The sequence below is a fragment of the Perissodus microlepis genome, chromosome 23 (genome assembly GCF_051167445.1).
Source record: "Perissodus microlepis isolate ML-2025 ecotype Zambia chromosome 23, ASM5116744v1, whole genome shotgun sequence".
NCBI classification, from domain to species: domain Eukaryota; kingdom Metazoa; phylum Chordata; class Actinopteri; order Cichliformes; family Cichlidae; genus Perissodus; species Perissodus microlepis.
Window position 1 is genome coordinate 2280184 of NC_140482.1, and position 16908 is coordinate 2297091.

Here is a 16908-nt window from a genome sequence, read left to right on the forward strand (position 1 = left end):
TCAGACAGGAAATCTGTAAGGTCACTGGCTTCATTTCTTTGGTAGCATAACTCCTTTGCTCTTTCACACATACAGTACAGCAGGTTTCCATAGAAACTATGTGCACATTACGCAACCATAATGGACACTGCTCGTGCTCATGTGATATTTAGCATCTGACACAAAGAGGAAGGTCTAAAGACATTTTTTCCAGCCAGGCCGAACTGAAAACTGAGCTGGAAACAGTGGTGAGAAGAATATCACGAAAGAAGATGCTGCAGCACATAATGAAACTTTTCTGCACAGAAAACTTCTCAGCAATTTCCAGGAGAGTTTGTACTTAAACATGTATGTTTCAATGTTGGCTTCCTTTATCATGTAAACTCATGTGTTCATCTCCTTGTATTGATTGATTGATTATACTAATATATGACTCTCTCATCTCACAAATATTCTCCAGTTAATTCGTTTCAATCTAAAGTTGTGCTTCTCATTTACGAAATGAAATCTTGAAAGCAAAAAAATAGAGCAGCTGAGTGTAACTGACTTTAATAGAACGTATTTAGCTTATTTATTATTATTATTTATTATTTATTTTAGCTCATCTTCTGTTATAGATGGGAGGGTTATAATACAACACTCGCTTTAATAACTGTGTCCACGTGCCTTCGAATAAACAGCAAGAATGAGCAGCAAATATCGATCAGACTTTATGTGGAAGAGAAACTAAGTCCACGTGAAATGTCTGAAGCTCATTGTTAAGACACACCACGTGGAAGTGACTGTGTCACTGAGCCCATACTGTCTTCTTATTCTTATATCTGTGTGCTGTGTCTGGTGCTTGTGTGATGGAGTAAATATTCCATCAGGGACGGAGGACGACTGATGCCTTCAGCAACCCTGCTGTCAGACGTTACCGCTGCTCTAGCTCTGCTCTGTGGAAACCTAAAAATGAATGTTGTTGTATTAACTGATATTTCCTAAGGTCAGCCTTTGGATAGAAATGTTTCTACTGAAGGCTGAACCCACACTCGTTCACATTTTTACCACAGTTGTCTAGTGTAGAGTAAAACCTACATATGGTATAAACAGAAGTTTCAAGATTTTTTATTTTGAGATAACAAATCTTCATCAGCTAGAATGATGCCATTTGCTCGATTATGTCTTTTTTTTTTTTAAGTTATTTGTCTAACCTTCCATCTTCTTTTAACACCTTTTACCAAGTCAGCCTGCAGTGTGAGAGCGAAGTGCTCTAATAGGGTGATATGGTACTACAAGGTCATTAAGATAAGATGGGGCCTGATTATTTAAGACCTTGTATGTGAGGAGCAGGATTTTGAATTCTGGATTTAACAGGAAGCCAAAACAGGAGAAATCTGCTCTCTCCTTCTAGTCCCTGTCAGTACTCTTGCTGCAGCATTTTGGATTAGCTGAAGGCTTTTCAGGGAGTTTTTAGGACTTCCTGATAATAATGAATTACAGTCGTCCAGCCTGGAAGTAATAAATGCATGAACTAGTTTTTCAGCGTCACTCTGAGACAGGATATTTCTAATTTTAGAGATGTTGCACAAATGGAAGAAAGCAGTCCTACATATTTGTTTAATATGTGCGTTGAAGGACATGTCCTGGTCAAAAATGACTCCAAGGTTCCTCACAGCATTACTGGAGGCCAAGGTAATGCCATCCAGAGGAAGAATCTGGTTAGACACCATATTTCTAAGATTTTCAGGGCCGAGTACAATAACCTCAGTTTGATCTGAATTAAGAAGCAGAAAGTTAGCGGCCATCCAGGTCTTTATGTCTTTAAGACATTCCTGCAGTTTAACTAATTGGTGTGTGTTATCTGGCTTCATGGACAGATAGAGCTGGGTGTCATCTGCATAGCAGTGTAAATGTATGCTATGTCTTCTAATGATGCTGCCTAAGGGAAGCATGTATAATGTAAACAGAATTGGTCCTAGCACTGAACCCTGTGGAACTCCATAATTAACCTCAGTGTGTGAAGAGGACTCTCCATTTACATGCACAAACTGGAGTCTATTAGATAGATATGATACAAACCACTGCAGCGCAGTACCTGTAACACCTACAGCATGTTCTAATCGCTCTAATAGGATATTATGGTCGACAGTATCGAACGCTGCACTGAGGTCTAGCAGGACAAGCACAGAGATGAGTCCACTGTCAGAGGCCATAAGAAGATCATTTGTAACCTTCACTAAAGCTGTTTCTGTGCTGTGATGAGCTCTGAAACCTGACTGAAACTCTTCAAATAAACCATTCCTCTGCAGATGATCTGTTAGCTGTTTGACAACTACTCTTTCAAGGATGTTTGATATGAAAGGAAGGTTGGAGATTGGCCTATAATTAGCTAAGACTGCTGGGTCTAGAGATGCTTTTTGAGTAAAGGTTTAACTACAGCCAGCTTGAAGGCCTGTGGTACATAGCTGATTATTAGAGATAGGTTGATCATATTTAAGATCGAAGCATTAATTAATGGCAGGACTTCTTTGAGCAGTTTTGTAGGAATGGGGTCTAAAAGACGTTGAGGATTATTCTGGATGCTTCTATCAGTAGTGGTCAATAACCCAACTATGGTATTCTAGTTTTTCTATAAAGTTAAATAAAACTGCACTCAAAGATAATAGAACAACAACAACAGAACAAGTCAGTAATATTTTGGCCAATAGTCACACTTTTTACTGCAGATCTCTTTGTAGACACACTCACTCATATTCATGTGCAGGCTATGCACACCATAGAAATCAATATTACCAAGATAAACCTTTCAGGGGGATTCTTAACCAACCAAAACGTTCAAGTTAATAAAAAATAATCAGTTTCATTAACAACAAAAGGAAAAACTAAAATTTTAAATGTTCTTTACTTGATTACTGTGAACATTCGGCTTTCATTGTTACAGAAACGAGTCTGTTTTCCGATTAAAAATAGAATACAAAAGTGTTGAGCAAGCTTTTATTTCCCATGTGTCTCTGAGCCAAACAAGTGTAGAACATAAAGCCCGACATTTTACTACCAACCTGCAGTCCCACAGGGATAGGATGAAGAGAGCAGAAGTCCTAAAGGTAAAGATAAGAGCATGGGAATGTAGAAGGAAACGCACTCACGCACAGACATGGAGCTTAATTAGCTTTACTCCAACTTTTAAAAAGAGTTTTCGTGCTTCTTCACGATTTTGTGTCACTGCATTTTTCTATTTAATAACACAGAACAATGACCCTTTCATCTCAACATATCTCCTCTGCCACTCTTGTTCTCTCTTCTTCTTCTTACCTCTTGTAATCGCTGGATGTGTTCTCTGCAGGTCTCTAAGTCACTGTCACCAGGAACCACGATCAGTCCCAGAGGAATGGCTGGAGATACAGAGGAACAGGACAATTATCCAACAGCACTTTGATATCTACTTATACACTCTGCAGTCCTCAGGACCCCGAGAGTCTAATTCTGGTCATGTAGCAGCGTGACTCAGAGCTGGGATCGCACTTAAATGTTACAAAATATACATGTGAGCGGTCTGCAGTACTGTGGTTCCTATGGGCCAAACTGGGAACTGCAAACTGTTTCCCCTACTGTAAGTAAACACCTTCATTCAGTTAACGTAAGAATTCAATTTCCCTCTGACAAAACAAGCAGCACAAGCAGAAGCAGAAGACGTTTTCTTTAAAATGAGTCACTGAGTCTGTAAAATGACAACATATTGGACAACTGCACATCAGATGGTTTTCATCCAGGGCCAAAATTTAGTATTTAGTGCCAAATTGATAATGGCACCAGTAACTTTTATTTTAATAAATAAGCTTGACCAAGCTGGCTTCCCATCAGTAAGCCGATGTGGATGCTGAAAGAAAAAAAAGTGCCCCACGAGGCAGCCCAGGCCAGCAGCCTGCACCAGCACAACACTGCTGGCTGAACATCACACAGCTCATTGTGCTGGAAAAGCTGTCAGACTGCGTGAAGAGACTTGAACCCACACACACACACACGCACACACGCACACACACACACACACGCACACACACACGCACACACACACCTCAGTGAGGGAGACAAAGTCTACGGTTGCTTCACTAACAGCAGCCCAGTGAAAGCTTGACAGGTTCAAGAAAAGTGTGGCTTGTTTACTTTTTTGCTAATTGACTTCTCTCACAATATTTCTTGAAAGCAGGTGCGGACAGCGGTCTATTAGCCAGACACACCTTCAAACAGTCACCACAGCGCTGCTTTCAAAGGCAGCTGCTGCATTCGTAGCCGGCACACACTGACCTTTTCAAGTAACAGACAAGGCAAAAACATGTAGAACCAGTAAAACAGGCAGATTGTTTTCCAGGGAAACTGTGAACCTTCAGACAAAAAGAAGAACGCCTTCGTTCTCAGACTGCAGTGTTTACCTCCAGTTAGCCATAATTCCAACACTTCAAAAGATCCCTGCTAGTGTTTGGAAGTGTTAGCGCGATTTACAACAGTACTACTGCACTGCTAACTTTACGTTTCTATTCTCTTTCTATTGTGCTGTTTTCAGTGGTTTTGATTCAGCAGCTTGCACATTCGCAATTTCTATTCTCTTTTATTTCCTATTGACTCGGCGCCTGACTGTAAACGCAGTCACAGCTTACAGATAATAAGCTACAACTAAAAGTGAGCTGCTGTTTTGGTTTGTGAACACATTTCACAGATGGTAGTAACAATAAATGTAATGAAACCGTATAGTTATTAAACATCCTTCAACCTTTATTAAAGAGTCTCTGTTCTATGCTTAGCGTGCACAGAGCCACAGGAGTGGCATTGAGATGATACACTGAGCCTCTGGCTATGAAATGTTTTTCTCTTTTTTTAATCGTCTCCCTGAGTGTGACACATCTACAAGCTGAGAGCAGTGATGGACTTACATAATGAAAACTTCTGCAAGCGAGAACAAAGAACGAGGCATAAAATATGATGCTAATTATCTGAAACCAAAACATGCTGGAAATATATTGAAAACAAAGCAATGAGGTAATGCCACTATGAATTCTTAATAAGCAATGAAAAATATTAATATCGATATTTCCACTTTGGGCAAAAGACCTGCAATCATATGTTGTCTTTGCAAATGAAACACATAAAATTTACCATTATTACCAGTTTACAGTGTTATGAAACTGCTGTTTGTAACAACAAAGGTAACAGCGCCACCAAGTGGTCTGACATAGCACTGCATGTGCACGGCTGCAAAGCCCACTGACTGTAATTGTCTCTAATGAGGAAGATCATAGAGCCGTCCCTTTCTACATTCCTGAACCATCGGAGACGTGCGCTGTTCTCTGCTGTCTGTGCAGCATGTAAATGAAATGAGGAGGTCTGACGCGAGCACAGCGATGGGGAACGACTGAGATGGCTGAAAATGAGCATGTTGACCTTCACGCCTCTTCTCCACCTTTCAATCACTGAGCAGTTTTTATTTCCTTGTCAGCCTGAAGATGCTGCTGTCATTCAGCTACGCTGCATAAGCCGACAGTTTATTGACTCTCCAAGCCAACTTTTCATTTAATTACATATTTTTAAAAAGTTGGTGTGTGGCAGGTTCATCACTATGTACTCCTGTCCCTACTTCTTTGAGCTGATGTTATCAAATTCAGTTACTTGCATCCCAGCCAGCAGGAAATTCAGCCAAATTCCAGGTGTTTGAGTGTTGTGTTGGCCAATCAGCAACACTTTACTTGATAAGTGACAATACAGCCACGAGACCAGAACCCATACATGAGGTCCAACAGTACTCTTGGTACAGTGTCCTCAGCTGAGTCCCTGGATGTTGACTGAGACGGATGAAAATATTTGTTTGGCAAACAGCTACAGAAAGCATATGGCAGGCTGGGCTGTCCCACATGTTAAACTGAAGGGATCCTCAGTTATCTGGCAGCCTCACAATAGTGATATAAATATTATTGTCCTAATAACTCAGACATACGTGTGTGTGGATCAACCCAAACTGAGTAACTTCATCATGTTATAAACTTCCAGTAAGGAAGCCACAGCATATTCTTGCTAAGTACAGGTCATATGATAGAAACATAGGAATATTTGTGACATTATGAGTGAAGCGTGCATATGAAGACAGAAGCAGAATGCGTTCACAGCAGTGCGTCAGCAATGTGACTGAGTGGACACACAGATGTTAGTAAGGGTGTCTCTCCTTACATGCTTGCCGTAGTTTGTCCTTGTCGTAGTGCAGAGCCTCGTAGTCACTCATGCTGATCCGGCTGACTCTGATCCTCAGCCTCTCCGGGACCGGCTGCTGACTGAGACACAAACACGGCCCGAAGACTTTTAGCAAATGCTCAGTGAAACCTGCACGTGTCATATGACGCACGCTGCTCACAGGGCTGCTGCTGCAGTGAGCGACTAAAAAGAACATACTCGTTGAGGTGTGGTATAGAGGTTCGTCGTTTGGTTTTCTGAACCATATTGGCCTGGTTTCTGAGGCTGATATGGATGACTGATGGAGCAAGTCTGCAAGGTTCACCGTCCACCTAAAAGCAATACAAAAGAAATAGCCTCAATCAAAAATGCAACCAGCTAAGCAGCCCACAGATTGATACCCAAACGTACTTAGACATCAGCAGAAGACTGAGGTGTTACTTGAGAGCCAGTCAGTGGAAACGATGGGTACAAGTGTGTAAACAGGAAGCAGGTCCAGTGACAGTGCTGGATGTTACCTCAGCCCAAAAGGTGTACATTCAATATTAAAAAGCACATGGCTACAGAAAGAGGCTCATGTGCACCATTTACCTGCACCGGGAGAGGTTTAGTAGTGGTGAGGATCACTTCTCTGCACTGGTTCAACCTCTCACCATGACCTCCAACCTGAAGAGTAGCCTACACACACACACACACACACACACACACTTAGAACAACTTGAGTTCAGACTGCATGGAAGTGCTTTTACACAACACTCCAACTTATGGTGGAAGTTTCAAATCACTAAGTCCAATTAAAGCTCCTATTAAAGAGCTCTGCAGCTGTACAACATAATAATAATAATTATGTAATAATTAGGACAGATCCTTGCTTCTATCAGAAAACGTAAACAGAAAAAGCTAAATGTAGACCTGTCCCATCGAAGTGAAACTCTAAGTTCAACCAGGAGGTTCCACCTGAAACATCTGCAGCCCACAACAAACATTACCAGCTGGTTAACTAGTGAGTTTAAATTGGCCATAGAGCTGAATTCAAGCATGAATAGCAGCCTCTGATAATAAAATAACCTGACGTTGACATATGAGGTCAGGAGAATGGGCAGACTGCTTCGAGCTGATTGGACGGCAAAAGTATAAATGACCACATGTTACAACCAAGGATACAGATGAGCATCTCTGAATGCACAACACACTGAACCTTGAAGCAGACGGGCTATAGTAACAGAACACAGCTTTTGCCCCTCTATCAACCAAGAACAGGAAGTTGAGTGTACAGTTTGCAAAGGCTCACACTGGACAGCCAGACTGGAAGACGATGCCTGGCGTGATGATCGATGACACAGTTTGGTGTAAAGAACAAAGAGCACAGTTCCATCCTGCCTGGTACAAACCGTTCAAGCTGCTGCTGGTACATATCCCCTCGCCACCCTTTGGGTCCCAAGTTCCAAACGAGCATTGTTTAAACTCCACAGCCTGCCAGAGTATTGTTGCTGACCACGGGGTCCTCAAACATGAAGGTGAGTTCACTGTACTCATCAGCCCCACAGCACCTTTGTGATGTACTGAATGGGGTTTGGGATCAAGAACAGGCAGCTGACAGATCTGCAGCAGCTATGTGATGTTATCATGTGAATATGATGACTGTTTCCATCATAATTCTGTAATTATGACCGATTGTTTTCAAGGTTCTGAAAATACTGTCTAAATAAGAACATGTTCTAAATCAAAAACAAAACTGAACACAAGACAAAGGCTCTCAGGTAGGAGCTGGTCATCCTCCTTTGTAACCATGGTTACCAGGACACAGAGAGAACGCCATACCAGTGAAGTCATCGTGAATCCAATGACTTCGATGTATCCGTCGTCGTGGCGTTGAGGTTCAAAGTCATGATGCTCACTGGGGTTACCCCACGGTGTGGTGCCTGCACAATACCTGGGAACACAACAACTACCATCACAAACACAGAAACACCTGCTTCAACATGAGTGTCCAACGCTCTTTATTTGTTTGAATGAACGTTGCTCAAACACCACAACTGCAGTTCTCTTATGATATTTACAGCTGCTCTGCTTCTCTTTAATCTGAATAGGAAATGTGCCTTTGGACCAATGTGACTCTCGCCATTAATGTAACAACACATGACAAACACAACATACTTTTGTAACCAAAGCTCTCCTGATAGGGCTGACTTAGGATCTAGTACCCTTTACATTTGTTAATGCTGCACACCAGGCAGCCTGACTGACATGTGTGTCTTTGTGTTACTAGTCACAGCTTACATAGATGGTAATGTGTACAAGTAGCAGTTTTCTGTCAGTACACTGACTGACCTGGGGATGTTGAGGAAGACCAGGCACTGTAGCTTCAAGTCCTGAACCTTTGATGTTAAATCTGTCCCATCACACTGGAGAGGGAGACAAAGAGAGGAAGAGAGATACAGATGGACTTAAACTCATCACTTTGGCATCATCGTGGAAAAAGTAGCCTTCTGCCATTAAAAAGTCCTAAAATGCCAAAGAGAAGCACAAAGACTAACTGCCTCACTCAGCTGGTCCTTACTCACACTTCCCCACATAGCAAAATTGGTATGGCCCGGATCCGGCCCACACAATGTGCTTACACATGGCCCACATACCGCAAAGAATGACGGCCCTTTGGTGGCCCAGATCAGGTTTGCCAGAGGTGGTCCACACATAGGCCAGCACAAGGCCAGTTGCAGACACACTGGTGGTCCTGAGCTGGCCCATGTGTGGATTACCTCTGGCAAACCTGATCTGGGCCACCAAAGGGCCGTCACTCTTTGCAGTATGTGGGCCATCTGTAGGTGGTGTGCAGCCACGGGCCAGTTGCAGACACACTGGTGGTCCTGATGTCAGCCTAATCTGTGCCTTAATCAAGCCATGTAATAACAACATGCGCCAGAACATGCAAAACAGTGCAAACGTAACATGACGAAACTCTGTTCAGACAGTGAATGGACTGATTCTAATATAGAGCTTTTCTACTCTCCCGATTACTCAAAGTGCTCTATACGGCATGCCACACTCACCCAATCACACACTTTCTCTAAACTGAGTGCTTCCTAACTACATTCATACACATTCACACTCTCGACATGCAGACTGGAGGAGCCAGGGATCGAACCACTAACCTTCTGACCAGTAGGTGACCCGCTCTACCTCCTGAGCTACAGCCTCCCACTGGCAAAGATGAGTAAACACTAGGTTTTGGATAAAGTATACACTCACAAATCTGTCAAACCTGCATTTGAAACGTTGGCTACCATAGCAGTATAGTATTGCAACATGGCATTTGGGTCTTCTAACTAAAATAGAAAAATAGGAACATAAACAGCGCCATCATTGCCAGACCTGACATACACCCTGCCATGACACCAGTCAGTCAGAAGTGCCAGCTTGGTGCCAGATCCGGGCCAGACCTGCTTGCTATGTGGGTCAGAGTTATTGATAACTGCTGGAGTGTCCATAAACCTTTGACTGGGTGTGTGCACACACTGCAGTTACCAATGATAAGTACTCTCTTGCTTGGGCCGTATTCTACTGTATCTGAATACGGTGTATAAGATCTGAATCGGACAGACAGAGGTTTGGCTGACAGCTACTCACCACCACTTTGATGTGCTTTGACAGGTCTTTGGAGCTTCCCATCAGGAAATCTGAGAATGCCGTCTGTGTGAGACAAGCAGGAGTGCATCATGAAATCAAAGCAGGCCCTTATTCTTTGCTTACTGGTTGCACCAGTCACACAGACATGATTGACTGATTGGAACAGAATTTGAAAAACGAGCAGTGGTCCTTTAAGTTGGATCATAGTTAAAGACACATGCTTCCAACATGATTTTAAACTTGAGGGTAAACTCACCCCAGCGTAGAACATCTTATTCCTGAAACGACTGTTAAACTTCTCTGGGTTGGCCTCTGAAACAGTCAGTCAGACAGACAGTAAATGAAGCACATGCTCCTCATCCAGAGCCACCAAACAAGCCACGTCAGAATGTGAATCTTTGTGTCACAGTGGTGTTTGTACCTCTCGACTCGTGAAATTCAAGAGTCACGTGGGCATCAAATCCAAGGCTGAAGTAATTGTTGAAAACATCCAGAGGAAGCTGAGGCCATGCAGACACACACACACTGGTTAACTGAGGTCACATTGGTAAATCCATTGCTTGAGAGTGTGTGTGTGTGTGTGTGTGTGTGTGTGTGTGTGTGTGTGTGTGTGTGTGTGTGTGTGTGTGTGTGTGTGTGTGTCCGTGTGTGTGTGTCCATGTGCGTGCGTGCACGTGTGTATGCACTGACCTTATCAGTTTGCTGTTCATCTGGCTCAGCCCCTGCACTGTGGTTTGGTTCAACCAGGAGGTTCCACCTGTCTAGCTGGACGACTGTTCCCTCCTCCACATGAGACAGGATCTTAGACAGAGGTTCATCTGTGTAGCCCTGAATGCATTCACATACAGAAATGCATGCACAAATATACAGATATGTGACACATTTAAGGAAAATTCTGAGGGTTCACCTTCATCATAGCATGCTTTCCAGCGTGCAAACATCCGCAGAGCACAAAATTAAAATACATTAAAATAAATAAAAAGCTATGGCCCCTCCTGTGGCTGATTATGTACCTATGTTTAAGGCACCACCACAAACCAAAATAAATTTGGGGAGAATGTTGTTCCATCCATCCAGCACTTTGCAGACACTTGTAGAATTCATGCCAAGTCAAAGGCTCGCTAAAACACTTTGCATGGCTTTTTTACTTCATTCTTTACTTTTAAAAAAACTGTCACTTCCAAAATCAAACACTACAGGAGGTGAAACTCGGGGTTAATCCAAACCTATAAACAGACTGGAGGTAAATCTAAACGTAAAAACATGGCAGACACACAAGAGTTAGAAGACATGATAAATGTTGATACAAAGGAGTTTGATTTCCAGCAGCCAGCGGCTGGAGTCTGGATTTATTCATTTTAGATGTGTGTGTGTTTCTTAGTTTGTACCCACCCCTCCCCAGTTAAGGGTCCTAGCAAGGTCATTTCCTGTCCCAAGTGGTAACACAGCAACTGGAGGCTGGGGGGTTAATGCCAGTTCATCAAGACACGATAGGATCCAACCCACCTGGTTCAATGCACACACACACACACACACACACACACACACACACACAGAGAGAGACACACAAAATGACTTTAACTCCACAACCGCATTAAAGTGGCAAATCTCCGTTAGCGAGTTAACGCAGTTTGCCCTGTGCGTGGGGCTGTACAGCGTTAACACGTTAACGAGCTAACCGCGCTAACACGTTGACGAACTAAACGAGCTAACCGCTTCGGGATAGGGTTACCGGGGCCCCACCCTGGAGCCAGGCCTGGGGAGGATCCTCGAGGCAAGCGTCTGGTGGTCGGGCCTTAGTCCATGGGGCAGGCGCAGCTCGACAAATGACATGGGCCCATCCTCCTGTAGGCCCACTACCCGCACGAGGCACTGTTGGAGTCGGGTGCATTGTGTGTCGGGTGGCAGCCAGGAGCAGGCCCTGGCAGACCGATCCCTGACTACCAAAACTAGTGACTGGGACATGAAATGTCACCTCCCTGGTGCAGAAGGTATAGTTGGGTTCACCTCAATGCACAGCTTGGGCTCTGGAACCAGTCTCCTGGAGAGGGGCTGGACTCTGTCTTAGTCTGGAGTTGCCCCTGGTGAAAGGCAGCGGGGTGGGGTGGGTATCCTAGTATCCCCTTGGCTTGCTGCCTCTACGTTGGGGTTTCTCCCGGTGGACGAGAGAGTTTCCTCCCTGCGCCTACAGGTCGGGGAATGGGTCCTGACTGTGGTCTGCACTTATGGGCCAAACAACGGTTCAGAAACCCAGCCTTCTTGGAATCCCTGGGTGGAGTGCTTGAGGGTGCTCCACCTGGAGACTCTGTTGTCCTACGCAGAGACTTCAACACTCATGTAGGCAATGACAGTGAGACCTGGAGGAGCATGATTGGGAGGAACACGAGCGCTGTTTTGTTATTGGATTTCAGTACAACTGTGGTACAAACCACAGTTTGTCCATAACGAACTCCATGTTCGAACATAAGGACGTCCAAAAGTGCACGTGGCACCAAGACACCCTAGGCGGCAGGTCGATGATTGATTTTAGAATCGTATCACCAGACCTGCGGCATATCTTCTGGCCAGTCGGGTGAAGAGAGGGGCAGAGCTGTCAACTGATCACCACCTGGTGGCGAGTTGGATCAGGTGGCGGGGGAGGATACTGGACAGACCTGGTGTAGCAGAGGCCCTGGACCACAAGATCTTCAACTCACACCTCCGGCAGAGCTTCAATAAGTCTGAATGGGCCATGTTCAGCACCTCCATTGCCCAAGCTGCTGCACTGAGCTGCAGACACAAGGCAGTTGGTGCATAGTACGGGTGGAGTACTGATGACTGCGACTGAGAACATTGTTGGGCGGTAGAAGGAATACTTCTACCGCCCGACGAGGGGGACGAGTCGTTTATCTCTGGGGGTGATGTCACTGAGGCAGTGAAACTGCTCCTTGGTGGCAGGGCGCGTGTGGTGGATGAGGTTCGCCCTGAGTTCCTGAAGGCTCTGGATCTTGTAGGGCTGTCCTGGTTGACACGCCTCTACAATGTTGCATGGAGGTCAGGGGCAGTACCTCTAGATTGGCAGACTGGGTTGGTTGTTCCAACTATAGGGGGATGACACTCCTCAGCCACCCTGGGAATGTCTATGCCAGGGTGCTGGAAAGTAGAGTCATTCCGTTAGTTGAATCTCGGATACAGGAGGAACAAGGTAATGTTCCTGGTCATGGAACACTGGACCAGCTCTTTATCAGCTCAAGGATACTTGAGGGTGCATGGGAGTTTGCCCAACCAGTCTACATGTGCTTTGAGGACTTGAAGAAGGCATGTGACCATGTCCCTCGGGCCATTCAATCCTTATACAACCGTTGCAGCTCCGCAATAAGCTGGACTCGTTCCCGGTGGGTGATGTACTCCGCCAGAGCCACCCTCTGTTCTGCATCTCTAGGTGTAGCCAAGTGGCGCAAGGCTTTCACTTTGGAGGTCTCAGAATCTCATCTCGGCTTTTCGCGGATGATGTGGTTCTGTTGCCCTCATCAGGCGAATGGAACAGTTCGCAGCAGAGTGTAAAGAATGAGAATTTGATTTCAGTTTAAATATGCTCCATGTTACACTTTACTTTGCTTTTAGTAAGAGACTTTATAGGATATGAATTACATATTTATTGTTTGATTGTTTAGTCCTGTTGGATTATAAATAAAGATACTGCTCAGAAACTGACTGTTCTGTACTACCTGTCTAAACCAATCAAATGGAAGCTAATTAGTGGCTTTGAACATTTTAACTCCTTAGTACAAAAAGTAAGGTTTCCTTGAAGCAGTGCTCAGATGACACTCGTGCATTTATTCTGCCAGTCAGAGGTTCATTCAACTAAATCAACCTGCAGCTAGTGTAACCTGCAGGGACAGCCCTCTGAAGCGCTCTGCAGAAAGTTGATCACTAGAGATTTTGCAAAATAAAGAGCACAAGTCTCCAGTCAGCAAAGGTCTGAGACTTTGTGATGTCAGAGGAAGAACAGCATCTCTAAACCAGATCTCATGAGGGGAAGCCGAGCCGAAAGTTTGAAACTGGAAATCTATCCATCCATCTATCAACTTCTAAATAATATGCAAATTAAATACACATTATAATTCATTTGATTTGTAGTTTTACACCCTGATTAAAAGCAAGAACGGTATAAGCAGGGCTCTGTACTACTATTACAGTTCTGTTTTATCCAAGCATGAGCTCAGACAAGAAGCAAATGTGCACATTTAAAAAGCTTGGTCCAGCAGGTCCTGGGAGTGCAAAAACACTCTAGCTTTTGCTCTTGTAGCTAATGATCAGCAATTTACCACACTTTTCTTATATCTGAGACTATTTTCAAATAGAGGTAAGAGAAATCATTCCACCTAGTAAATAATTTATTCCCAGGCAGCAGCTGAATGCAAATGCACATGACTTTTGCAAAGTGAACATATTAATGGTACATGTCTGTGTGCATGTGGTCATTCTTACAGTGCCGTCTCCTCCACAGGCCAGTATCCTTAGGTTATGGACTTTACGATACAGCTCCAAACTACAAGACAAAGGTCGATGGTTAATTCAGTTCATTCTAACACAGCAGATCAGCAGATATACAGTGGTGTAATTTTTTGCTATGTTTGTCACACTTAAATGTTTCAGATCACCAAACAAATTCAAATATTATACAAGGACAACATGGTATCATCTTTGTAGAATTGTTGTAATTCAACCTCATTTGAGGGTTTTTGAGGATGAACAGCCTTTTAGATCGGATTCATGTCAGGATTTTGACTAGGCCACTCCAAAGTCTTCATTTTGTTTTTCTTAAGCCACTCAGAGGTGGACTTGCTGGTGTGTTTTCGATCATTATCCTGCTGCAGAACAGAAGCGTCTTCGAGGTCACAAACAGATGGCCGGACATTCTCCTTCAGAAAGCTTCAGTAGAACTGATGCTTCCATTTACTGCAGCCAGTCTCCCAGGTCCTGCCCCAGACCATCACACAACCACCACCAGCCAATTTTACTGTTGGTATGATGTTCCTTTTTCTGAAATGCTGTGCTAGTTTTACGCCAGATGTGATGGGGCACACCGAAAAAATTAAACTTCTGTCTCTTCAGTCCACAGAACACTTTTCAAACTGGGGGTCATCAAGATGTTTTTTTTTTTGGCAAAACTGAGACGAGCCTTTATGTTCCTTTTTGCTCAGCAGTGGGTTTCATCTCAGAACTCTTGCAGGCCAGTTGTGCCCTGCGTCTGTCTTATGGTGGAGTCAAAGTGAGGCCTGCAGTTCTTTGGATGTTGCTCTCTTAGATAAATCGTTACTGTGCTCTTGGGGTAATTTTGGCCAGCTGGCCATTTCTGGGAAGGTTCACCGCCGTTCCTTGTCTTTGCCCTCTGTGAATAACGGCTCTCATTCTGGTCTTGGTCTACTTCCCTTTGTCAGGCTGGTCATAGTTAGGTGACTTCTTGACTAAGAACAGGTGGTGGCAGTAATCAGGCCTGGGTGTGGCTAGAGAAATTTAAGCTTCACCACAGTAAACCACATATACCGCAGTTAATTTATGTTAAACGAGGGTGGGGTGGAATTTTTTCCCTTTAATAATAAACAATAATAAACACCTTCATTTAGTAACTGTATTTAGTGTTTACTCATGTTATCTTCTGTTTATCTAATATTTAACTTTGTTTGATGATCTGAAACATTAAGGGTGACTAACCTTGAACAACAAATAGGAAATCAGGAAGGTGGAAAACATTATTTCACACAACTGTACATGTGCATGTGCACGTACATGTGCATGTATATGTGCACGTACATGTGCACGTACATGTGCACGTACATGTGCATGTGTATGTACATGTGCACGTACATGTGCACGTACATGTGCACGTACATGTGCACGTACTTGTGCATGTATATATGCATGTGTGTGAGACACTAACCCCTCCTTTGGTCCTCCTTGGCTCAAGTCAAACACCTGTCTGGGGTTCAGATACCACATGAAGGACTGCAAAATCTTAGTGCCCTGACCAACAGAGAAGCAGTCAGTCAGACACACTTCGTCACAGTTTTTGTTCCTGTGAGTCCACAGATATGTTCATGTTTGTTTCATTGTGGCCTCAAACATCAACAGTGACATGATTGATCACTAATGTTCTCTCTTTGGTAATGAGTTAGTTAACTACACCAAGTTATTATTTTACTTTTGTTTAGAATTGACTTTGTTTTAGTTTATATTTTAGTTATTTTTCCAGTTTCTGTCCTGTGGTTTACTGCTTTTTATTTAAAATGTAAAACTTTCTGTTGCTAAAAACACCAGATCTAAATCATTTTGGACGAAAAGAGGACTACTACGAGGCCACTGACTGTATGCCTGCACTGGTGTGTATCTGTTTTCATATCTGAGTACCTGGTTTCCTCCACTCTTGGGATTGACAAACACAAGCAGGGGTTTCATAAGTGGTGATGGGATGGGTCGGATTATAAATGGCTTCCACTGCCGCCCGTCCTGTCAGAGAAAAAACAGGATCTGCTCAGATGGTCAAAAGCACAGCAGCTGTTGTTCACTGCAGTATTTAAAAAATAGAATTAAGGACCGAAAACTAAAAGATGTTTTAGCTTCTCATTAGAAGACATCTGAAGGTTTCCTGTGCCAAACTAAAAGCAAGTCATGTCCTAAAAAAAACAGGCTTTATATCATACACAGAATATTAACCAGTCATCATCACGGAAACAATATCGGAAATCAAATCCCTCTTCACTGTTCCTCTCAGCTACAAATGAGCAAGAAGTAATAAATATCACATTAAAATGTAAAAGTAAGTCTTCAATGGATTATCATGACATAAATATGTCTGTAGTTAAACAGGTTATTCTGAATATTGCTAGTCCCTTAACATATATCTGTAATTTATCATTTCAGTCCAGTTGTTTTCCAAAAAAAATGAAAATTGCGAAAGTCATACCACTATACAAAAGTAATGATAAACACAGTTTTACCAATTATAGGCCTATTTCTCTACTGCCTCAATTCTCAAAAATTCTAGAAAAACTTTTTAATTCAAGATTAGAAAAATTCCTTGAAAAACATCAAATAATAAATGTTGGTCAGTATGGTTTCAGAACA

General features: G+C 43.3%; 1 protein-coding gene across 5 annotated transcripts in view; it reads right to left on the bottom strand.

Annotated features, from left to right (window-relative positions):
• LOC146360715 (diacylglycerol kinase zeta-like) overlaps window positions 1-16908 on the bottom strand; it is a 76744-nt gene that overhangs the window by 36361 nt on the left and 23475 nt on the right. For 3 of the 5 annotated variants that reach the window (XM_084920423.1, XM_084920426.1, XM_084920425.1), the window contains 15 exons: window positions 16192-16290; window positions 15725-15807; window positions 14272-14332; window positions 11194-11307; window positions 10492-10629; window positions 10223-10301; window positions 10058-10113; window positions 9802-9864; window positions 8506-8579; window positions 7996-8107; window positions 6766-6852; window positions 6394-6506; window positions 6175-6275; window positions 3274-3353; window positions 3021-3059 (listed from right to left, as the gene is read on the bottom strand). In XM_084920423.1, coding sequence (XP_084776549.1) covers window positions 3021-3059; window positions 3274-3353; window positions 6175-6275; window positions 6394-6506; window positions 6766-6852; window positions 7996-8107; window positions 8506-8579; window positions 9802-9864; window positions 10058-10113; window positions 10223-10301; window positions 10492-10629; window positions 11194-11307; window positions 14272-14332; window positions 15725-15807; window positions 16192-16290 — 1299 coding nt within the window. The remainder of the gene's footprint in view (window positions 1-3020; window positions 3060-3273; window positions 3354-6174; window positions 6276-6393; window positions 6507-6765; window positions 6853-7995; window positions 8108-8505; window positions 8580-9801; window positions 9865-10057; window positions 10114-10222; window positions 10302-10491; window positions 10630-11193; window positions 11308-14271; window positions 14333-15724; window positions 15808-16191; window positions 16291-16908) is intronic. The other 2 variants (XM_084920424.1, XM_084920427.1) reach the window with 1 other exon arrangement.